General features: G+C 43.6%; 2 protein-coding genes across 3 annotated transcripts in view; both read right to left on the bottom strand.

Moving 5' to 3' along the window:
• Nucleotides 1-10,758, bottom strand: part of LOC137427675 (zinc finger protein 512B) — a 36,511-nt gene extending 25,753 nt beyond the window's left edge. The window contains exons 1-2 of one of the 2 annotated variants that reach the window (XM_068117310.2): nt 10,666-10,758; nt 1,059-1,138 (exon numbers count right to left, since the gene is read on the bottom strand). In XM_068117310.2, the coding sequence (XP_067973411.1) occupies nt 1,059-1,136 (78 nt within the window). In that variant the 5' untranslated portion in view covers nt 1,137-1,138; nt 10,666-10,758. The remainder of the gene's footprint in view (nt 1-1,058; nt 1,139-10,665) is intronic. The other variant, XM_068117311.2, reaches the window with a different exon arrangement.
• Nucleotides 2,456-25,877, bottom strand: part of LOC144892253 (uncharacterized) — a 350,787-nt gene continuing 327,365 nt past the window's right edge. Inside the window, exon 2 of the mRNA XM_078777928.1 lies at nt 2,456-3,881. Coding sequence (XP_078634054.1) covers nt 2,538-3,881 — 1,344 coding nt within the window. The 3' untranslated portion in view covers nt 2,456-2,537. The remainder of the gene's footprint in view (nt 3,882-25,877) is intronic.

Below are 25,877 nucleotides of genomic sequence, written 5' to 3' on the forward strand. Positions count from 1 at the left end.
TTTTCACAGTCCGTTCCACACAAGCAAAGGTCGGTCAAATTGATTGGCAAATCGAATTGGTCGAATGGTCGATCGAATCGATCGAATTGTCGATCGAAGCGATTGGTCGAATGGTCGAATTGGTCGAATGGAATTGGTCGATTGGTCGAATTGGTCGAATTGGTCGGAATTGGCAAATGTAAACATTGATTTTCAGATTTTCCATGTAATAACGTTTCCAAAAATATATATATGTTTGCTAATCTTCCATGATTTTGAACGAAAAAACATAGTGAACCTGACTATTTACAGACAAACCTCTCCCATCTCTTCTTCCTACTACTCATAGCTTTCAAATGACACCAAATAATCATTAGGATTATCATAGGCCAAACAATGGTGTCTTTACTTTCAGTTTGACTCAAAATGTTTCTGCTCACTAGTCACCTGATTGGCTGGCACTCATGCCAATGGGCGTTCGCATGCCAATGGGCAGTCCAACCTGGGTGACTAAGTCACATGGAAATGCAGTATCAGAGGCAGCTCGGCCTTCAACTAGAGTCAAGTCAGTGGATGGATAAATGTAGCAGTTGGTGACAAGACCAAGACCAAGACCAAAAAGACCAAGACCAATTAGACCAACAACAATGAGTTGGTGACAAGACAAAAAAAAGCATTGCAATACATGGAAAATGCAAATCTATTTTTATAGCTGAACTATAGAAAAGCAATTAGATCGTTGTGCGCAGTCCCACTGATCGATGTTAAACTGGGCACGTCCTGTCTGCCAGTGGTGGCCATTACACTAAAGATCCCACGGTGTCCTTCCCAAAGAGTAGGTGAGCCACCGCTGGCACAATTACAAATTCCTGCCTTAACCAGAAGAGGGCGTTGCATCAGCGGCCCTCTGCTAATGATGCTACTCGCAGGTATGAAAGAGGAGAATAGACTCACCCGAGACCTCCAATGAAGAATCGGGAAACAGGGATCCTAATCAGAAACGCTTACTTCTCAAACACGGTAGAAAATTAAAAGATGGTCGAGTTAGATTCAAACATGACCAGCGGAGGGTTACTCACTGTTGTGACATCGCACAACTCCTTGCTCGATTTAGTCAGCCTTGTCTTCCACCTCTTGCGCATCTTCGCAGACGGCATTTCTACAAATCGGGCGAAAACATTTGGACGAGTATAAAAGTTTTCACTTGACAGCAAGTCACAAAAGGTGCGTCACAAATAAATGTAGAACAGCAACAAAGTTACTTTTGAGTGAGGTTTCCATTGCATTTATTACAACGAAGTATTTGATTTGACTAGTTATCTTTTGTGTCCTTGTTATCCTCACCAGAGGAAAGGATATTACATTTGGGTCAGTTTGTTTGTCCACATATAATGTGCCAACGTAGGCCACAATCACCACCTAGTGGTAGGGGGTGGGGAGGGTGGGAGAGGTTAAAAAAAACACAAGGATACTGCAAGGACTTCCAGGAAGAAGTTGGTATTTCAAAAAGGTGGATCTGGGGTGAATTAACGGATGTAGAAAAGATCAAGGTTTTGGATGGGGGAAGATAAGAGATGGTGGTGAACAGCTGTTTTAAAGACCTGGAGGGAGGAGTGGGTTTGAAGAGAGTGAGGGAGTTTGTTCCAGAGGCGGAGAAAAGAGGAATGAAGGAGTGAACGTGTGCAGAGAGTCTTGATTTTGGCAGTTTCACCAAAGAGGGTTGCTGGCAGATCTTGTGCAACCTGTAGGAATATTTGTGGGACAGAGCACAGACAGAGCTGGGGGAGCAAGGCCAGAGAGGAGTCAGTAGTAGACAGGAAGACCACCAACCTGCCTGCGGTGAGTGAGTGAAAGGCCCTCAGAGTCAGCTTCATCGCGGGAGATTCCAATTATCCTGAAAGCTTTGGTTTCAACAGCGTGAAGCCGAGCTAGGTGTGAGGCAAGAGCACCAGCCCAGAGGGGAGAACAGTATTCCATCGAACTGCGGATGAAATCTTTGTATATGGTGAGGAGCTCAGGTGTGCCACTGAAGGACTTCGCACGACGCAGGATGCCCAGTCGGCGACTGGCTTTGGAGGCCAGCTTGGAAATGTGGTTTTCCCAGGAAAGATCATGGCAGATTGTGAGACCCAAGAGCTTGAGTGACAGAACTTCTTGGAGAGGATTGTTGAGAAAGTAGATGGGAGGGTTGTCCAGTCGGTCTTTTCGGAGAGACAGAGTGAGAGTGTGAGATTTGTCAAGATTGAAAGACATGTTCCACTTGTTTGACCAGTCTGTGATTTTGTCCAAGTCTGCAGAGAGTGAGGAGGCTGCAGACTGCCGATCTGAGGGATGAGGTATCAGCAAAGAGTGGAGTCATCAGCAAAGAGATTGAGAGGATTTTCCAGAGAGTCGGAGAGATCATTGATTGAATGAATGAATGAATGATCGTTTTAAGGCCATTTTCCAAGACCAGAAAAAGCACAGCGCCCAGAACACTGCCTTGAAGAACTCCAGCCTGAACAACAACAACAACAACAACATGCATTTTAAGGCCATTTTCCCTGCTAGAGCGGGGGTTAGCCTTGCGGTCCCCATGACAATCTTCTCCATTTTGCCCTATTTTCTGCATCTCTCCTTGTTAACCCCCTTGCCCGCATTTCTTCTTCCACCATCTTTAGCCAAGTCTTTCTCGGTCTTCCCCGTCCTCTACTTCCTTCTACATTCATTTCCATCACTCTTCTCAACCAGTCACTTTCATCCTTCCTCAACACATGACCAAACCATCTCAACTTGTTCCTCTTCACAGCATCAATCACAGGCTCTATTCCCAACATCTTTCGCAATTCATCATTTGTCTTCCTCTCTCTCAACGATACTCCGCACAACCACCGAGCCATTCGCATTTCCACCCTTTCCAGCCTTCGTTGCTGCTCTACATTCATGACCCATGTCTTGCTCCCATAAATCACAACACTTCTCACACATGCAGCATACACCTTTCCCTTCAGCTTCAACGACACTCCCCTCCTCATCAGCACGCCACTCAGTTCCCGAAACTTCTTCCATGCACATCTCACTCTAGCAACCGTTGCCGAGTCTGATCCACCTTCTCCATTCAGCATGTCTCCGAGGTAGCAAAATGTTTTCACACCTTCCAGCTTCATGCCGTCTCCAAGATCCAACTCAACATTTCCTCCATCTGCAGCTCCTTCTGTGCACACCTTACATTTGAATGTAGCTGCCACACTGGTTAATGACCCTCTCAGACCACTACATTTTTGATGAACCCACTTAGCGCACATTGTACATTGAATGGAGTTCACTCTGACACCCTTCCTGCACACAGCACATGGCCACTTCCCAGTTCTTTCCACCTCACCACATGCTTTACCACTTGCCATCACCTTCGTCTTTCCTATATTCACCTTCAGACCTTTTGTCTCCATACATTCCTTCCACTTGTTCATCTTTTCCTTCAGTCCATCCATACTTTCCGCAATCAACAACTCCCACGGTAAACCCTCCTTTACGTTCTCAGCCAGCACCTCCATCACAGCTACAAATAGTAGTTGACTTAGTACCGACCCCTGATGCACTCCCACCTTCACCTCAAACTCACCACTGTTCCCGTCCTTCGTCCTTACAGCTGTGCATGCTCTTTTGTACATTGCCATCACAACTCTGATCAACCATTCCTCCACTCCTAACTTCCTCAATGCCCATGTCAATACTTTGCGTGGAACCCGATCGAATGCTTTCTCCAGATCAACAAACCCAAGAAACAACTTCTTCCTCTTCTCCATGTACTTCTCCTGCAACTGCCTCACAATAAAGAGCGCGTCTGTCGTTCCTTTTCCTGGCATAAATCCAAACTGCATTTCGTCGATCTTCACCTTCTTCCTTATCCTCCTCTCCAACACCTTCTCCAATACCTTCATTCCATGCTCCAATAACTTTATCGCTCGGTACGAGCCACACTCCAGAGGGCCACCTTTCCCCTTGTATAGAGGGACGATCGACCGGGACCGGGATGAGGGTACTCAGTTCCCAATCCACTGGAATGCGACCTTCTTTCACCACCAGATTACAGATCTCTGCCATTCTCTTCAAACCCCAACTTCCTGCTGCCTTCAACATATCTCCCACAACTCCCGTCGGCCCTCCCGCTTTTCTACTCTTCATTGCTTTTATCGCTGATTCAATTTTTTCTATTTTCTATTTTTTTTTATTGCTTTTATCGCTGGGGAGATTACAGGAAGGGGAGAACAGGAAGGGGAGATTAGATTTTTTTCTAACATAGTATCATCATAAAGTATGTACGATTTGGATGCGAGTATGTCTGTAAAGTATGTATTATTAAGCCTGGTGTTGGCTTAGCGGTTAGGGTGCCGGCCTGGGATTCTAGGATCCTGGGTTCGAATCCCGGTCGATCGCTGAATTAACACCAGGGGGGTTGACTCAGCCTGTCATCCTTCCGAGGTCGGCAAATTGAGAACCAGCTTGCTGGGATGAATGATCACGGTGTGTACCCCGATTTAGAATTGGTACACCGTATCCCTGCGCATCGTAAGAGGCGATCAAGGGTTGGCGTCAGGAAGGGCATCCGGCCATAAAAACATTGCCTCAAACAGGGAACCGTGATTGTCATGGGGCCCGCAAGGCTAACCCCCGCTCTAGCGGGGAAAATGGCCTTAAAAACGATCATTCATTTCATTCATTCTATAAAGTATGTATTATTAGAATGGAAGTATCTCTATAAAGTAGGTACGATTAGGATGTGAGTATGTCAATAAAGTAGGTATTATTAGAAATGCAGGTATGTCTATAAAGTATGTACGATTAGAATGTGAGTATGTCTATAAAGTATGTACGATTAGAATGTGAGTATGTCTATAATGTATGTATTATTAGAATGCAGGTATGTCTATAAAATATGTATTATTAGAAATGCAGGTATGTCTATAAAGTATGTATTATTAGAAATGAAAGTATGTCTATAAAGTATGTATTATTAGAATGCAAGTATGTCTATAAAGACTTCCTCTCTAGTCGTAGTCAACGTGTGGCCCTGAATGGGTTTCTCTCATCTCCTTTTCCTGTTCAGGCTGGAGTTCCACAAGGCAGTGTTCTGGGCCCTGTGCTTTTTCTGGTCTTCATCAATGATCTCTCTGACTCTCTTGAAAATCCTCTGTATCTCTTTGCTGATGACTCTACTCTCTGTCGCTCCTTTCTTCATCCCTCAGATCGGCAGTCTGCTGCCTCCTCACTCTCTGCAGACCTGGACAAAATCACAGACTGGGCAAACAAGTGGAACATGTCTTTCAATCCTGACAAATCTCACACTCTTACGATGTCTCTACGAAAAGACCGACTGGACAACCCTCCCATCCACTTTCTGAATAATCCTCTCCAAGAAGTTCTGTCACTCAAGCTTTTGGGTCTCACTATCTGCCATGATCTTTCCTGGGAAAACCACATTTCAAATCTGGCCTCCAAAGCCAGTCGCCGACTGGGCATCCTCCGTCGTGCAAAGTCCTTCCTTGGCACACCTGAGCTCCTCACCACATACAAGGCTTTCATCCGCAGCTCAATGGAATATTGCTCTCTCCTCTGGGCTGGTGCTCCTGCCTCACACCTAGCTCGTCTTCACGCTGTTGAAACCAAAGCATTCAGAATCATTGGAATCTCCCGCGATGAAGCTAACTCCAAGGGCCTCTCACTCACTCACCGCAGGCAGGTTGGTGGTCTTTCCATCTTCTACCGACTCCTCTCTGGCCTTGCCCCCCCAGCTCTCTCTGGGCTCTGTCCCGCAAATATTCCTACAGGTCGCACAAGATCTGCCTGCAACCCTCTTATGGTCAAACTGCCAAAATCAAGACTCTCTGCTCACCTTCACTCCTTCCACTTCACTTCACTCTCTTCTCCCGCCTCTGGAACAAACTCCCTCACTCTCTTCAATCCCACTCCACCCTCCAGGTCTTTAAAACTGCTGTTCACCACCATCTCTTATCTTCCCCCATCCAAAACCTTGATCTTTTCTACCCCCGCTAATTTCACCCCAATTCCACTTTTTTGAAATACCAACTTCTGTCCTGGAAGTCCTTGGTGTCCTTGTGTTTTATACTTCTCCCTCCACCCCCCCCCCCTTCCCACGCCTCCTCCCCCCAAACCCTCTCCCTTCCACCCATCTCCCTGCTCTCAAATGTTGTGTTTGTGTGCTTCCCCTTCTCTCCCCATCTTGTTTTCCGCTCCCTCTTTTTGTGTGTTTTGTTTGTCTGGTTGATTTGTTTGTGAAGTAAATGTTAGCTCTTTCACGAGCCTCGATTCAGTATACAAAAAAAAAAAAAAAAAAAGACAACAATTTGATGGATCGATAAATGAACAATTTGACGGATCGATAAATGAACAATTTCAAGGATCGATACACGAACAATTTGACGGATAAATAAACTAAAAATTTGACGGATCTATAAACGAACAATGAGACGGAACAATAAACTAAAAATTTGACAGATTAATAAATGATCAGCACGGCGGATCAATAAACGAACGAGACAGATCAATAAACGAACAAATTGACAGATCAATAAATGAACGAGACAGATCAATAAATGAATGAGACAGATCAATAAATGAACAATTTGACGGATCAATAAATGATCAACGAGACGGATCAATTATCGAACAACGAGACGGATCAATAAACGAATAATGTGACGGATCAATAAACAATCAACGAGACAGATCAATAAACAATCAACGAGACGGATCAATAAACAAAGAGACAGATCAATAAACGATCAAAGAGACAGATCAATAAACGATCAAGATGGATCAATAAACGATCAACGAGACGGATCAATAAACGATCAACGAGGCGGATCAAAAAAATGAACAACTTGACAGATCAATAAACGAGCAACGAGACGGATCAATAAACAAATAATGAGACAGATCAATGAATGAACAATTTAACGGATCAATAAACGATCAACGAAACAGATTAACAAATGAACAATGTGCCGGATCAATAAACGAACAATTTGATGGATCAATAAATGAACAAGACTGATCAATAAATGAACAACGAAATGGATCAATAAACGAACAATTCGATTCATCAATAAACGAACAATTTGATGATCGATACACGAACGAGTCAGATCAATAAACGAAAAATTTGATGGATCAATAAACGAACGAGACTGATCGATAAACGAACAATTTGATGGATCAATAAACGAACAATTCGATGATCGATATACGAACAATGAGACGGATCAATAAACGAACAATTTGATGGATCAATAAACGAACGAGACTGATCGATAAACGAACAATTTGATGAATCAATAAACGAACAATTTGATGGCTCAATAAACGAACAATTTGATGGATCAATAAACGAACACTTTGATGGATCAATAAACGAACAATTTGATGGATCAATAAACGAACAACGAGACGGATCAATAAACGAACGAGACTGATCAATAAGCGAACGACTGATCAATAAACAAATGAGAAGGATCGATAAACAAACGAGACTGATCGATAAACGAACAATTTGATGAATCAATAAACGAACAATTTGATGGATCAATAAACGAACAATTTGATGGATCAATAAACGAACACTTTGATGGATCAATAAACGAACAATTTGATGGATCAATAAACGAACAATTTGATGGATCAATAAACTAACAATTTGATGGATCAATAAACGAACAATTTGATGGATCAATAAACGAACGAGACTGATCAATAAATGAACAACGAAACGGATCAATAAACGAACAATTTGATTCATCAATAAACGAACAATTTGATGATCGATACACAAACGAGTCGGATCATTAAACGAACAATTTGATGGATCAATAAACGAACGAGACGGATCAATAAACTAACGACACTGATCAATAAACAAACGAGACTGATCAATAAACGAACAATTTGATGGATCAATAAACGAACAATTTGATGGATTAATAAACGAACAATTTGATGGATCAATAAACGAACGAGACTGATCAATAAATGAACAACGAAACGGATCAATAAACGAACAATTTGATTCATCAATAAATGAACAATTTGATTCATCAATAAACGAACAATTTGATGATCGATACACGAACGAGTCGGATCAATAAACGAACAATTTGATGTATCAATAAACGAACGAGACCGATCAATAAATGAACAATTTGATGATCGATACACGAACGAGATGGATCAATAAACGAACAATTTGATGAATCAATAAACGAACGAGACTGATCAATAAATAAACAACGAAACGGATCAATAAACGAACAATTTGATTCATCAATAAATGAACAATTTGATGATCGATACACAAACGAGTCGGATCAATAAACGAACAATTTGATGGATCAATAAACGAACAATTTGATGATCGATACACGAACGAGTCGGATCAATAAATGAACAATTTGATGGATCAATAAACGAACAATTTGATGGATCAATAAATGAACAATTTGATGGATCAATAAACAAAGGAGACTGACCAATAAATGAACAACGAAACGGATCAATAAGCGAACAATTTGATTAATCTATAAACGAACAATTTGATTGATACACGAACGAGTCGGATCAATAAAGGAACAATTTGATGATCGATACACAAACAACGACACGGATCAATCAACAAACAATTTGATGGATCAATAAATGAACGAGACTGATCGATAAATGAACAATTTGATGAATCAATAAACGAACAATTTGATGGATCAATAAACGAACAATTTGATGGATCAATAAACGAACGAGACAGATTAATAAACGAACAATTTGATGAATCAATAAACGAACGAGACGGATCAATAAACGAACGAGACTGATCAATAAACGAACAAGTTGATGGATCAATAAACGAACAAGTTGATGGATCAATAAACGAACAAGACTGATCAATAAATGAACAACGAAACGGATCAATCAACAAACAATTTGATGGATCAATAAACAAACGAGACTGATCGATAAATGAACAAGTTGATGAATCAATAAACGAACGAGACTGATCAATAAACGAACGAGACTGATCAATAAACGAACAAGTTGATGGATCAATAAACGAACAATTTGATTAATCTATAAACAAACAATGTGATGATTGATACACGAACGAGTCAGATCAATAAAGGAACAATTTGATGATCGATACACAAACAACGACACGGATCAATCAACAAACAATTTGATGGATCAATAAACGAACGAGACTGACCAATAAATGAACAACGAAACGGATCAATAAACGAACAATTTGATTAATCTATAAACAAACAATTTGATGATTGATACACGAACGAGTCGGATCAATAAAGGAACAATTTGATGATCGATACACAAACAACGACACGGATCAATCAACAAACAATTTGATGGATCAATAAACGAACGACAGATTAATAAACGAACAATTTGATTAATCTATAAACAAACAATTTGATGATTGATACATGAACGAGTCGGATCAATAAAGGAACAATTTGATGGATCAATAAACGAACAATTTGATGGATCAATAAACGAACAATTTGATGGATCAATAAACGAACGAGACTGATCAATAAATGAACAACGAAACGGATCAAAAACGAACAATTTGATTCATCAATAAATGAACAATTTGATGATCGATACACGAACAAGTCGGATAAATAAACGAACAATTTGATGGATCAATAAACGAACAATTTGATGATCGATACACGAACAACGAGTCGGATCAATAAACGAACAATTTGATGGATCAATAAACGAACAATTTGATGGATCAATAAATGAACAATTTGATGGATCAATAAACGAATGAGACTGACCAATAAATGAACAACGAAACGGATCAATAAACGAACAATTTGATTAATCTATAAACAAACAATTTGATGATTGATACACGAACGAGTCGGATCAATAAAGGAACAATTTGATGATCGATACACAAACAACGACACGGATCAATCAACAAACAATTTGATGAATCAATAAACGAACGAGACGGATCAATAAACGAACGAGACTGATCAATAAACGAACGAGTTGATGGATCAATAAACGAACAATTTGATGGATCAATAAACGAACAATTTGATGAATCAATAAAGGCAAGTCCATCGTTTATTCCCATAGAAGTCTCTTGTGGGGACAAACAAAACTTTTCTGTTTAAGGAGGGACGACTCGGTGCTGCGACGACGTCATCTGCAGAGAGCGAATAAAACGAGGTTGGTCGAGGTTTGCGACGATGTTTGCTCGTAATGAACAGCATCGCCCGGGATGACGATCCAAGCACAACACCGAGTCCGCTTACTGAGCGTCTGAACTTTCAAGGCGCCTCATTAGCATAAACACACACGACGGCAATAGCAAATAAAAAGGACGCCATTCATCTCGGAACGAAGACAAAGTAACAAGCATCGCATAAGAAAACCGCCATGACGAGAACAAAAGCGCCGCGGGAGCTTTCGACGGAGATGTTCGAGCGAAAAAACCGCCAACGGCTCGACGTCCCGAGCAATGGCGGACGGGAGGGCCTGGGCGACGCGGCAATAAGAAACGCGGACATCCGTGCGATTGTGAAGGGAAAGGGCGTCCGGAGCGGCGACTCTGGGCGAGAAACGAAAGCGGTGCTTCCAGTGAGATCACCAACAGATTCGTACTATGAGAAGGAAGAAAGTTGATACGTCGTTGTCTTGCTCACAAACGGCCTTCGTTATCGGGGATATCCCTGGAGTATGCAAATCTCGAGCGCTGGCGTAATCTCGCGATATTTCCACGAGACGTGATTTATTTATTTATTTTTTTCCCTCCATATCGATCTCGGGTTCGTTCTTAAAATCATGGCTTGCGAAGTACTCATGACATTCTTACGTACATATGTTAAACATGTCTGTTTCGAAGTATGAAAATTGAGCATTACTGAGAAATGCTCAAAATAAAGGTTAAATTTGGTTGCTAAGGGCTTCCCTTTCCCCAGCAACGGTCGCCAATCAACGTAATTGCTCAAATATGAGCATGGACAGTTCAATATTCGGTAAAATTACGTGTAACGTGCAACTGACTACGAATTATGTCTGTAAACATCAGGGGAGGCGACAATATAATCATTAATGATATTCGTGTCACTCGTTGCTCGGTAAACATGTCGGCTTATAAATCGTTACCATAGCAACCATTCATTGTGTCTACGAATTCAAATAAAAAAATGTCATAAACTCGTAACTGCAACCATGTATCACCCATGCTTGATTCAAAGCACTCAGGCAAGTACTCCGACGGAACACAGCACTCGGCACCGCTTAACAACAGTGGCGGTCTCCATGGAAACAATGCTATCATGATACAACAAGCTACAATGCATGATACAATACGATGTCAAGCTGATAGCGGCACTGGACGTCGTTTGCTGGGCGGCGCATCTCTAGGATTCGAGCGTTCCGGGCCCGACATGTTGAGGCGGAGGGAGATGATTTTGGGTTATTCTGATACTTCCCCGCTGCACCTGGACTCAGAGCGGTTCGTGAGTGGTGTGTGCTCCAGGTAGAAATCAGGACTGTGGTATGGCTACCGAAGGAACCGCGAATACCACCAAGATCCGGAGGCTGCTGCAATCTCCGTCACTGTCATTGAAGGAGAGCAAACCAATCCCGCCAACGGAGAGGGTCACTCTGGAGAAGGTCCTCGGGCTCACAGTATCATCGGGCTCACAGTATCATCAGGCTCACAGTATCATCAAGTTGGCGTGTGAGCCAAAATCTGCACTGGTTGCGTACCCAGCTGGGTAAGTTCCGTGAAAAGCATTGTGCTTGTTTTTTTTTTAAACTATTTTTGTTTGGATTGGAGTGGTTCCCTCCACCACCGAAGGTGGACAGAGATTATGTTTTCACCCCTGACTGTTTGTCTGTTTGTCTGTCTATGAACAGGATATCTCAAAAATGGAGATTTGGACGAAATTTGGTGGAGTTGTTTTTTAATTTTTTGGGGGTTTTTTTTTTACACGAGGTCAAGGCTCGTACCCTGGTACCCGGTGTACCCGGTGTGTACCCTGGTTAGAATAGGTACACCATATCCCTGCGTGTCGTAAGAGGCGACAAAGAGGGTTGGCATCAGGAAGGGCATCCGGCCAGAAAAAACTGCCTCAAAAAGAGAACCATGACAATTACAACTACATATGGGCAGGGTACAGCCCGAAGTGGAGATCGGTTTCTGAGGTTTGGGACATGGAATGTAGGGACAATGACAGGGAGATCAGGAGAAGTGGTGGAAGTCTTGGTCAGAAGAAGAGTGGACATATGTTGTGTGCAAGAGACGAGATGGAAGGGAAGTGGTGTGAGAATGGTGAAGGGTAGGCAGGGACAGAAATACAAGTTTGTGTGGCAAGGGTGCCCAGAGGGTGTGAATGGTGTTGGTGTCCTGTTTTCTGAGGAGTTTGTAGACAGTGTGGTGAGTGTGACTAGAGTGAGTGATAGGTTGATGATGGTGGAAATGATGATTGGAAAGCTCTTGGTGAACGTCATCTCGGGATATGCTCCGCAGGTTGGTCGGAGCGATGAAGAGAAGGACAAGTTCTGGTGTGCGATAGAGAAGCTCATGGAAAACGTGAAAGATGAGGAAGTTGTGGTAGGAGGAGACCTAAATGGACATGTGGGAAGGAGTATGGACGGTTTTTAGGGAGTTCATAGGGGTTACGGATATGGTGTGAGAAATGAAGAACGTGAAAGGATTTTGGAGTTTGCTGATGGGGCTGATTTGTTGATTTGTAATACTCAGTTCCAGAAAGAGGATAATAAGCTTGTTACATACACGTCAGGTGGGTCGACGACAACCGTTGACTACCTGATGGTGCGTAGGCGAGATAGGGGGCACCTCCGGGACACAAAGGTGATCCCGGGGGAGGAGGCTGTTTCACAGCACCACTTGGTTGTCTGCGACATAAGGGTGAAAGGTGCGAGGAGAGCTCGGCGGGTGAAGTACCAACCAAGAATGAAGGTGTGAAGGTTGAAAGAGGTGACAGTAAGGGAGGCATTAAAAGAGAGGCTGATTAGGGTAGAGGATGATGTGGTTGAGCTTGAACGTGGTTGGATGTCAATGAAAGATAGTCTGTTGGGAGCTGTTGGTGAGGTATGTTGATGGACAAAAGGACCACCGAGGCACTCGGAAACATGGTGGTGGGATGATGAAGTTGGAAAGAGGCTTGATGAGAAGAGGAAGAAGTTCAAGGAGTGGCAGAAGGCGAAGGGTACGGGAGCAGAAAAAGCAGAGCATGAAAGTTATAAGGCAGCCAAGAAGGCTGCAAAGAAAGAGGTAGCAAAGGCGCAGGAGGCATGTAGGAAAATGTTCGGAGAACGCTTGGATTCGGAAGAGGGTCAGAGAGCGGTATTCAGGATGGCAAAGCAGATAGCGAAAGAGAGGTGTGATGTGATGGGGGTGAGTTGCTTGAAGGATGAAGTGGGACAAATCGTTGTGGAACCAGATGGAATTAAAGGAAGATGGAAAAGATATATGGAAATGCTGTTGAATACAGAGAATGAATGGGATGGCAACATAGAGAGTAACCCAGTTTTAGGACCGGCAGAGAAGATAACCGAGAAGGAAGTTGAGGAAGGGATAAAAGCAATGAAGAGTAGAAAAGCGGGAGGGCCGACGGGAGTTGTGGGAGATATGTTGAAGGCAACAGGAAGTTGGGGTGTGAAGAGAATGACAGAGATCTGTAATCTGGTGGCGAAAGAAGGCCGCATTCCAGTGGATTGGGAACTGAGTACCCTCGTCCCTCTATATAAGGGAAAAGGTGACCCTCTGGAGTGTGGCTCGCACCGAGCGATAAAGTTATTGGAGCATGGAATGAAGGTATTGGAAAGGGTGTTGGAGAGGAGGATAAGGAAGAAGGTGAAGATCGACGAAATGCAGTTTCGATTTATGCCAGGAAGAGGAACGACAGACGTGCTCTTTATTGTGAGGCAGTTGCAGGAGAAGTACATGGAGAAGAGGAAGAAGTTGTTTCTTGGGTTTGTTGATCTGGGCAAAGCATTCGATAGGGTTCCACGCGAAGTATTGACATGGGCATTGAGGAAGTTAGAAGTGGAGGAATGGTTGATCAGAGTAGTGATGGCAATGTACAAAAGAGCGCGCACGGCTGTAAGGACGAAGGACGGGAACAGTGGTGCGTTTGAGGTGAAGGTGGGAGTGCATCAGGGGTCGGTACTAAGTCCACTACTATTTGTAGCTGTGATGGAGGTGCTGGCTCGGAACGTAGAGGAGGGTTTACCGTGGGAGTTGTTGTATGCAGATAATCTGGTGTTGATTGCGGAAAGTATGGATGGACTGAAGGAAAAGATGAAGAAGTGGAAGGAATGTATGGAGACAAAAGGTCTGAAGGTGAATAGAGGAAAGACGAAGGTGATGGCAAGTGGTAAAGCATGTGGTGAGGTGGAAAGAACTGGGAAGTGGCCATGTGCTGTGTGCAGGAAGGGTGTCGGAGTGAACTCCATTCAATGTACAATGTGCGCTGAGTGGGATAATCAAAAATGTAGTGGTCTGAGAGGGTCATTAACCAGTGTGGCAGCTACATTCAAATGTAAGGTGTGCACAGAGGGAGCTGCAGATGGAGGAAATGTTGAGTTGGATCTTGGAGACGGCGTGAAGCTGGAAGGTGTGAAAACATTTTGCTACCTTGGAGACATGCTGAATGGAGAAGGTGGATCAGACTCGGCAACGGTTGCTAGATTGAGATGTGCATGGAAGAAGTTTTTCGGGAACTGAGTGGTGTGCTGATGAGGAGGGGAGTGTCGTTGAAGCTGAAGGGAAAGGTGCATGCTGCATGTGTAAGAAGTGTTATGATTTATGGGAGCGAGACATGGGTCATAAATGTAGAGCAGCAACGAAGGCTGGAAAGGGTGGAAATGCGAATGGTTCGGTGGATGTGCGGAGTATCGTTGAGAGAGAGGAAGACAAATGATGAATTGCGAAAGATGATGGGAATATAGCCTGTGATTGATGCTGTGAAGAAGAACAGGTTGAGATGGTTTGGTCATGTGTTGAGGAAGGATGAAAGTAACTGGTTGAGCAGAGTGATTGAAATGAATGTGGAAGGAAGTAGAGGACAGGGAAGACCGAGAAAGTCTTGGCTAAAGATGGTGGAAGAAGAAATGCAGGCAAGGGGGTTAACAAGGAGAGATGCAGAAAATAGGGCAAAATGGAGAAGATTGTCATGGGGACCGCAAGGCTAACCCCCGCTCTAGCAGGGATAATGGCCTTAAAATGCATGTTGTTGTTGTTGTTGTATACAACAAACAAATGCTGTCCGAGCAGGATTTTCACTTTTACTCGATCCTGTTGTGACAAGTTCCCCCAAACGAATTTATTGTGTTGGCAGCGGCTACAGGGTATGAGGAAGAGGGAAAGAAAGATAAATAAATGGGAGGGAGTCAGAAGGAGGAGCTCCCTACCAAGCTTATCTATTGACCCTTACACTGTGCATTTTAGGGAGGGGTTTTGCACATTTGTAAATCTTGAAGAATTCGGACGAAAAGTAAAAAATTAAGTGTGAAAATGCACGTTTCAACAAGGAGAAAAATACATAAAATGTCATAGCCCCCGTGGTTTAACTAATTCTGCTGTATGGAGTTAAAGGCCGCCAGTCAGATAAAATCTTTGGTCTGATAACAAAACAAAATCTTCTGCATATGTATACTCTCATGTATTTATTGTCTTTGTGCCAAATTTGAACAAAATCGGTCCAGGCATGTCCAATAAATGTTTGGGGACACTTTGAAGTAACAAAATGGCCGCCAGTCAGCCATCTTGGATCTGATCTTGAAAACAAATGCCTTGCATGTTTAAGCTATCATTCTTTATCCGTGTGCCAAGTTTGAACAATATTGGCAAATGCATGTCCGAGAAATGGTTGAGAATGTTTTCAACATCAAGTTTTTTACAACTAGCGCCAGTATTGGTTATTGTTGGTTTAGTACATAGGATGTGATGTCGTCTGGCGCCGTCCCGCGCATGATCGGCAGTGCCTTTTTGTCGCATTGATGATCTTCCTTTTCGCTCTTTGATTTCCTTGAGCTTGATGTGCTTTGCGTGAGCTCCCAATAAAGCTCGATCTATTCACAGAAACGGCGTGCTGTTTGTGATCCGATGGAGTGAGAACACGATAAGGTCTATCTCAGCTAATTGGCGTGGTGGCAGCGATTTCGACCCTACGTTCCAGCCTTTCAGCCGACGAAACGTGTTGCAGCCGAAGGCCTCGTGCTTCGTCTACTTCACAAATTGTGACGGACCACCCAGGCTCTTACGACCTGAGTAACACAGCCGTCGACATGGTTTCTGCGAGTAACGTTTGTATCTACATTTACGACGATGGCAAACTCACATCGGGCTCCGAAACAATCGTGCCTTACTAAATCAGAGACGATTAATTCTTTCGAAAACTGGAAACAAAATCTCCATTACACCGTGTTAGCGTATACACCGCCCAAATAGCTATGTGGAATTCTCTCATGTAGAGATTAAACTCACGTCATTTGAACTTTGGTTGAGGTCATTATTTACTTTTAGTGATGTTTATATACGAATCAAAAAGAAGATAATTGGTTTTGGGTCGTCCTTTCCACATATCTCGTGGGATTGTGAGTTGGAGAGACGGCCGTGATGGTGGGGAGGGGGTTGGCATTCTCTCAAGCAGGGATTCAACCCATGTCCTTATAAAAGGTCTTTGTCCGAGGTCACCGAGTCCGATCGGTGCAGCTGTGCAGCGATCGGTGCAGCCATGCAGCGATCGGTGCAGCCGTTTGTGTGGCACCCGGGAAAATAACGTTATGTGGGAGTCCAAACCTGAGAATGCTAGAGATAAAAGTTGAAATTGGAAAAACAATATACCCTATTTTACTCCTGGAGATCCCAGGATTACCCACCCGACCACCCGACCCAAAATATCGTTGCGATCGGTTCAGCAGTTTTTGCAGTACCTTGGAACGGACAGACAGACAGACGGACATTTGGTGAATTATAGTAAGATTGAGCAGTGGAAGCTATAGCTATAGCCTACTTGTTGGCGCCACTGTATGTTGTGGTACATAAGGAAAAGTGACGTGAGGAAACAGGCCTTGCCGTCTAGATCTATGTACCGGCGTACCCGTCGGCGATTGTTAAAAGAATTGCATTCTGTTACAAGAGATGGCTGAGATGCAGAGTTGCAATGTAACATAATGACATTAGCCCAGCACAAGGTAAGGACAGAACTACAGTTATTGTCAGTTAATCTGGCACATCTTGTTCTAGATCTTTGACTATTGTCACTATTGTAGATCTATTCTTATAAGTTTATAACACAAGAGTGGTTGGAAAATAGCCGAGGCCAAGGCCGTAGTAGGCAGGACACAGTGCTGCCATCAACCAAATTACAAATAGATCTAGATACCTTGAGGCTTGTAAGTTTGTAACTCGCGAGTAGCGAGTCTAGAATATAGGGGCCTAGTAAGTTTAGATAGGTCGACTGACTACTGATCTAGTATTGATAACAATGTCGCAAACGCAACTGACTTACGATGCTAAAAAAAAAAAATTTTTTTCCAGCATCTGCATCTGTAACCAACAATGGATAAAGCAAACCAGAAGAGAAGAAAAGGAGGTGCTGAGAAGGAGCGTGATCGAAAGAAAAAGAAACTGTCAGATAGTGCTTCAAAGTGCAGAAACCTTTTGGATCTGTTCAAGAGTACTAATACTGGGCCTGGTGAAGTCAGTGAACACGGGGATAAGGATACTGAATCGGTAGCTGGACCATCAGCAGCTGAATTGGTAGATGATCAATTGGCAGCTGAATCGGCAGAATTAGTGCAAATTGGTGAACACGAACAGGTGCGGTCAGCTGAGAGAGATGTACCTGCTGCAGCTGCTCCACTTGCAGAGGAGGTATACCCCTCGATTAACTACTTTAAGAAACCATGTAGTGATGAAGATTGTTTGCTGTTTTGGAATTACCACCCTAATCAAAAAACTGACAACCGAGTGGTCAAGAGGTGTTTCCTGCGAAAAGATGGTACAAACAGATGGTGGTTGTCATACAACAAGGGCAATAATTCTCTTCACTGTTCAGTGTGCTTGGCGTTTTCCAGCACGTCAGACTGGTCCACGTTCATCGAGGGAATGACTGACTGGCGACATGTACATACACGTGTTGAAGAACATGAACGCTCTTCTTTTCATTTGAGATGCTCTACAGCATACCTGGTAGATCGACAACAGTCCAGCGTTTCTCACCTGCTCGCACGTAGCCATCATGATGAAGTTAGAAAGAGACGACAAGTGATGGAAAGAGTTGTGGATGTGGTCAAACTCATTGGTAAAAGGGGACTGAGCTACAGAGGAAGTAATGAAGAAGCAGCATACACACTTGACAATGAGGAGATCGACCATGGTACATTTCTGGAAGTTGTAAAACTACTTTGGAAGTATGATTCCTGCACAGCCGATCATCTCTCTCACGTTGTCCAGAACAGCAAGAAGCAACATGAGAAGGCAAAGAGTTCACGAGGTCGAGGCTCCTTGGTAACTTTGCTGTCTAAAACTACAGGGAATTCTGTTATCACAGTTATCTGGGATAAGATACGTCAGTGGATTTCTGAACAAGTAACAGACATGTTTGCTGTGGAAATTGATACCACTCAAGACATCTCAACACAAGACCAGTGCTCTGTTGTTCCTAGATATGTTGATAGCACTGGCACTATCCAAGAAAGATTAGTGAGTGTGGTGAAATGTGAAGAATCTACTGGCGAAGCTTTTGTGCGACTTGTTTCTGAAGTCTTGCTAGTTACCTTAAGTCTTGTTAGTTATCTGAAGTCTTGTTAGTCTGAAGACTGAATCTTGACCTCAAAAACTGTGTTGGAAACTCAACTGATGGTGCAGCAAACATGCAGGGGCGCTACAAAGGCTTCAGTACTCTGCTATCAAAGGAAGCTCCAATGCAGATCCATGTTTGGTGCCACGCACATGCGTTAAATCTCGTTGTGACCGAAGCTACCGAAGTGTTGTGGTGACTAGCGCATCACTGTTCTCACTACTGAATGACATTGCAGTATTCTTTCGGGAATCTTATCAGCGAATGAACATCTGGAGTCGACACTCCACTACTGTGAAACGAATGGGAACTATCGGAGAAACTAGATGGTGGTCAAAGGATGCCGCCTTGAAGAGGGTTTTTGGTTCATTCAACAACCCAACTGGAGTGCTTTTCATGGAAGTTATCACCACTCTTAATGCCATACTAGTTGCTGATCAGATCCAAGCAGCTGTTAAGGCCAAGGTAAAGGGATACATTCACAGTCTCCTGAAGTTTGAAACAATTCTGACTGCACAAGTATATCGGCAAGTATTCTCCCGCACTACAGCGCTCTCCAAGTATCTACAAACTGTGCAACTGGATCTGCTGACTGTGCACCGGATGGTGGATGAATTGCTAGAGAATATGCAGATGCTACGGGATGACTTCCAAGCTTGTCATGATGCAGCTGCAAAGTTTGTTCAATGGGCTAATGACCAGCTGGATGAAATGGATGTTATGGAAGAGTCCCTTCCTATAAAACGGCAAAGACGGCACAAACGCATTGATGGCGAACTGTCCATAGATGAGGCTATATCAGCTTCTGACCCAGTAAAGAAGCATCGCATTGAAGTGTACAACCGAATAGTGGACACTATTGTGAGCAGCATTGAGCAGCGGTTTGACAGATCAGCAACATCAACATTGTATGCTGATCTCTCACTTCTTCACCCAAGGAACTTTGATCAAGTGCCATCGGGAGCTATGGAAGAGCTGCATAAACATTTGCTGAGATTTGATGATGGTGTCACTGCGGAACAACTACGAAAAGAACTGCGAAGCCTTGGAGAACAATGGTCAACACTGAAACAATCAGTAGCAGATGCTTATACAGTGCAGGAGGACCGTGAGTCTGAACAGGACAGGAAGACTGTCAAGTACATGTAAGTCATGTAAAGCCTGTCCTCTCTGCTGCTACAAGGTGCTCGTCAAGTTGAACCTCTTCACTGATGCCTACAAGAGCATTGGGCTTGCCTACAAGCTGCTGCTAACGCTGCCTGTGTCACAAGTGGCATGTGAACGGTCTTTCTCTGCTTTGAAGAGAACCAAAAGCCGTCTGCGAAGTACAATGACACAAGCACATCTTGAGGCGTTCATGTTGATGTCTGTGGAAAAAGGGATCCTGGCCAAACTTGACACTAAGGATATCATTGATGGTGTGGCTGCCAGAAGCAGCGAACTGCGCAGGCACCTACTCTCTTGGACATGACATGTGCTTGTGTTACTGAAATTAAATTTAATTTTTAGTGGATTTTATTTAGTTTTTTTTTTCAAGCATTTTGTCTGTTTTCTCAGATAGGCAACATATAAATGAATAATGGGCCGACCTAGGTGAAGGATGCCTGGGCCGATTTTAAGACCCAGTCTGCTACTGATTACATGGTATCGCTAGCCCCGATTTTCACCCCATTTCTTGTGACTGGCTCACAATGGCTCAAGAAAACGAGGACAACACCTCTCCAGGGCTTCACCGATGATGGTGAAGATATTATTCAAGGCAATTGCCACACAGCTCAGCTAAACGTCAACGCGTTGGAGATGATGCTTGGTCAAATAGCCAATTATTGCCCTGTCATTGCACACAACATGATCGTCCATCATTCTATCTCCTTAGATCATATATGGCAAGTCATCCGCCTGCATTTCGGTTTTCAGTCGACCGGCGCACATTTCCTAGATTTGTCTGATGTCCGTTTAGGAGACCTGTACCAGCACTTGGCAGCTTGGCAGTTAGATGCCCAGAACGCCCAGAAGACCTGTACCAGCGCTTGGCAGCTTGGCAGTTAGAGCAGGAAATTCTGGGTATCTTTCCATCACGTGCAGTGACTCGTGCTATGGATAGGAAGCACTCTGAAGAGAATGAGAAGGAAGGTGATGTGGATTGGGGTTCCAAAGATATATAGGAGGAAAGGTCTGGGAGACACGGTAGGAAAGGGAGCGACACCAAGGAACATAATGATAAGGTTTCATCTGGACCAAAGGATAAAATGGAGTGTCTGTCGGAGACATCTGGGAACGAGGCTGAACAAATGGTTCTTGTCTGAAAGAGACTTGTTGAAGAGCAACACAGAGATTCTGAACTCTGGAGTCTGATTGGTAAAGCCATTATAGAGGAAGAGGCTATAAAGGTACCTGTTAGTAACTTCATGAAAGGGGAAATACTTTTGAGAAAATGGAGACCACCTGAGGTACCAGCGAATGACGAGTGGAAAGTCCATTACCGAATTGTGGTGCCACAACGGTACCGGAAGGAGATATTGAGGTTAGCACATGAGACACCTTTGGCCGGGCACCTTGGAGTGAACAAGACGTGTGTAAGAATTCTGGCACGTTTTTTCTGGCCAGGATTGCGACGTGATGTGGCGGAATTCTGTAAATCTTGTCATTCTTGTCAGCTTGTGGGCAAACCTAATCAGAAAATTCCTTCAGCGCCTTTAAAACCGATTCCAGCTTTTGAAGAACCATTCAGCCCGGTCATTATTGAATGTGTTGGTCCTTTACCTAAAACTAAGGCTGGACATCAGTATATGCTGACCATCATGTGTGCTTCCACTAGGTTCCCAGAAGTGGTGCCTCTTAGGAAAATTACTGCGACTGTTATTGCGAAGGCCTTGATTAAATTTTTCACCCTGGTTGGCCTACCTGAGGTCATCCAGTCTTATCAGGGTTCCAACTTCATGTCAAAGCTTTTTTAGCAAGTGGTACACCTTTTGGGAGTGAAGCAAGTGAGGTCAAGTACTTGCCATCCCGAGAGCCAAGGAGCCTTGGAAAGGTTTCACCAGACATTAAAGAATATGATCAGAACTTACTGCTTTGAATGTGACAAGGATTGGGATGAGGGAATACCCTTATTGCTGTTTGCTACGAGGGAGTCTGTTCAGGAGTCATTGGGATTTAGTCCTTTTGAACTCGTGTTTGGACATGCAGTTCGAGGACCTTTGAAACTGGTGGAGGAACAGTGGCTAAAGGAGGAGTCTCAGTCAGCTGTGTTTGAGTATGTGACAACTGTTAGGCACAGATTGGCTAAGGTCTGTGAAGTAGCGAGAGGAAAGTTGAAAACAGCACTGGACAAAATGAAGGTGAGACAAGACTTCTCAGATGAGAAACTTCAGTCCTGAGGACCGAGTGCTCGTGTTGCTTCCAGTTCCAGGTCATCCGCTACAGGCGAGGTATTTTGGTCCCGATGCCATCAAAAGGAGGGTCAATGAAACGGATTATGTGGTGACAACTCCAAACTGACGGAAAAAGCGGCAGCAGTGTCACGTGAACCGACTCAATAAATATTATGAGAGGAAGCCTGTGAAAAAAATGGCTCCTGTCTCACCTGTCGTACCTGTAGTCGGTGTGCAAGAGAATCCAGAGATTGAGGCCAGTGTGAAGTTCGATAGCATTGATGACCAGGCTTGCCCCAGATTGACGAACACCGAAGTGTTAAGGAACCTAGACCAGAAATTAGGTAATTTGCCGAGGGAACAACAAGGACAATTATCCCACCTAATTTCTGAGTTTGCGCATTTGTGCAGAGATGTATCTGGTCGTACCAATCTGGTATGTCATGATATTGATGTGGGGGAGGCCACTCCCATGGAACAACACCCCTACCGGATGAACCCTGTAAAGGTGAAAGGTTTTCACTGACCAAAACCCCTTAAGCTTCATTTAAAAAATGAAAAATAAAAATCAGAGGTTGATGAGATGGAGCTTGTCTTTGCAAGAGTTGAACTTGGAAATAATTAGGCATGTAAAGGGCAGAGACAATGTCGTCACAGATGCTTTATCCAGAGTGAATTAACTTTGAGGATTACTGTGCATTGTTTGGAATTTTTGTAGCTTATGGAACTTGATCAGCCATAGTTTTGATTTGTAGTTTTATGGGTGTGAATATTACTTTTGGTTTTTGAAGATACTTTTTGAATGGAAAGAAAGTTTTCACCGTGTTCAAACTTTCTTCCTTGAGGGCTTGAAGGTTAGAGTTAGGGTGGAGGTGTTACGGATTCGTCACTTTCGCCTTTGGTGTTATTATATACTTGTAGGATTTTTAGTTTTAGGTAATGTTGTTGGTAACATTTCTGTGTGAAATGGAGATGACTTTAGTAAAAGGTAAAAAATAAATGTTTGTGAAGGAAAAAGGAAAACGCGGCAAAGAAACCGGAAGAGGAGAGAGGAGGACATCGGCAGTGAGAGGACACGGCCATGAGAGAGACAGCCGTGAGTCGCATCGAGGCTGTGAGCGGACTTTTTTTTGATATTGGTCGTGAATGAGTTGAGGCTTCCCGTGAAAGGGATTGCCCATGACATCGTCCTATATTGCGATTGCAATTAAACCTGGGTCTCAGGTTTTATTACCAAGCGTGAGCTATTATTGGCGGGAAAGCAAGCGCCTCCATTACAGGCCGATTCGCCATTTTTCCTCGAGGAGGCCGTCTGCCTGGTGCTTCGTGTTTTGTCATTGGGATTCCCATATCGACATCATTGTGTGGATCACCGTTGGTTTCCATATCGGCTCAAGTCCCATATCGACCTCTCACCTCATAACTCCTCATCCGCTGCCGCGCCGATACCTGCCTGTTCTTGCTGTTCTGTACGACTTCGAACTTCACCCCATGTGGGGATTTGTGCACGGACTTTGGGGACTGTTACATCCCACTCACGTTTGGCGTACCGTGAGTTTATTGCTTTGAGAGCATTGGGGAATGATGGTACCATCATAAGTATTGTTCATTTGATGCAAGTGATATTTTCATGGTACTCTCTTTAAGAGTGTTATTATTGTGTATGTGAGTGTTATTAATACAATTACTTGTTTTGTTCTCCACAATTGCATTGGTGGTTTATTAGAACACTCAAAATAACAAATCTTTCTGCCGCGTTCCCTCTCGAGACCCTGAGGGGCACTGTAACTGGAGTTTGGGGAGGTAACACGTAACACATGGGAATGCCTCTGAACATTTCATTGGTTGTAGTGTCATTTTAAATCGGACTACGATGGCCATTTTTGCTAACAGAATGAAGAACCTCTTAATCGCTTTTTCCATTTGCCGAGCCGACAGGCAAACGGCTTGCAAAGCGGTTGATACAGATCACAGGCTTGGAAAGCGAGCCGCTTGCTAATGGAACACACCCCAAGTGTATAACAACGATGCCAACATTGAGAGAAGAAAAAGGCACGTCGGAATAAGCATGCAATCAGACAGGATTGATTTAACCATAAAACATATCGCAGAAACCGCAGAGAAAATAAAGTGTAATTAATGGAGGTACACCATCCACGCCAGATGCGCACACCATCAACATCGAGAAAGTGGAGAATTAGAAAAGATAACAATTGTGAATGAAAAAAGAGAAAGAGCTTGGGAATATTGATTGATTGATTGATTGTGTGGTCTGCCTGAATGCAGGTCCCTGGCAGCTTTGCAAAGATGACACTAGATGGTTTGCCTTCCCAGAAGTTAGTCGGACAGGAATTTGTAATTTGACCAGGATGACTGGTGTTGGCTTAGCGGTTAGGGTGCCGGCTTTGGATCCTAGGATCCTGGGTTCGAATCCTGGTCGATCGCTGAATTAACACCAGGGGGGTTGACTCAGCCTGTCATCCTTCCGAGGTCGGCAAATTGAGAACCAGCTTGCTGGGATGAATGATCACGGTGTGTACCCCGATTTAGAATAGGTACACCGTATCCCTGCACATCGTAAGAGGCGACCAAGGGTTGGCATCAGGAAGGGCATCCGGCCATAAAAACATTGCCTCAAACAGGGAACCGTGATTGTCATGGTGCCCGCAATTTTTAACTCCTGCTCGAGCGGGGAAAATGGCCTTAAAACGATCATTCATTCATTCATGCCGGCAATAGCTCGCCTACTCTGGCGAAGGACACAGTGAGATCTTTAACAATCACCAACTAATACTAGCAGATGGAACACCAGGCTTAACGTCCACCCGAGGGGCGGCACACACACTGATGAATCGCCCTGCCTGTAAAACACCTGGATGATAGTTTATGGCTGGGGTGGGATTCAAACCCAGGTTACATAACTAAAAGACAAGCGTGAGTACCTCCTGGCCACCCTGCCATCCCCTTGAGAAGATATAGATAGGGAAGGTTTGCCTTTGCAATTGAGCGGTGCAGAAAAGAAGAAATTTAGAAAGATCAAATAAAAAGGGCTGCATCAAAATGGAGATAAGCCATAAGTGAAGGGGTTATTTAATTTTCCAACTCTTCATTTATTTTAACACTAGCTGAAGTACCTCGACGTTATGAAGTTAAAAAGCAACAGACGGATCGTACCATGCCAATCTTCGTGACACATTTCTAGATTAAAGTTTAAAATAGCAACAGCACAGATCATAGCGAGACGGGGAGGATTAGAGGTCGGGGAGAAACGAACCAATGGAATACACAGCCTGCATATGATCCTGCATATGACATATGATCTTCATAATACCTATTACTCAACTGCGGCAGTGTATGAGCAACATAGTCACTTGAGGCCTGAACATGGAAGTGTTATGATAAACCTGTGTAAAGCAATCTTTTAAACAATAGACTAGACGGATTTATGGAAAAAGGACATGCATAAGCTTCTCGGTGCATTTTTGGGTAAAAGTTGGGAACCTCACTTCTTAACATAATTAGGGTATGCTGAATTCGATTAACCCAGTTACCAAGCCGAATTTTGAGTTTTTGACCTTCTAATTAGCATAAACAAAATGGCCACCAAATTGCCATTTTTGGACACATTCTTGGGACAAGCATTTATACATCTGTTTTT

Source organism: Myxine glutinosa, chromosome 5 (genome assembly GCF_964187855.1).
Source record: "Myxine glutinosa chromosome 5, kmMyxGlut1.1, whole genome shotgun sequence".
NCBI classification, from domain to species: Eukaryota; Metazoa; Chordata; class Myxini; order Myxiniformes; family Myxinidae; genus Myxine; species Myxine glutinosa.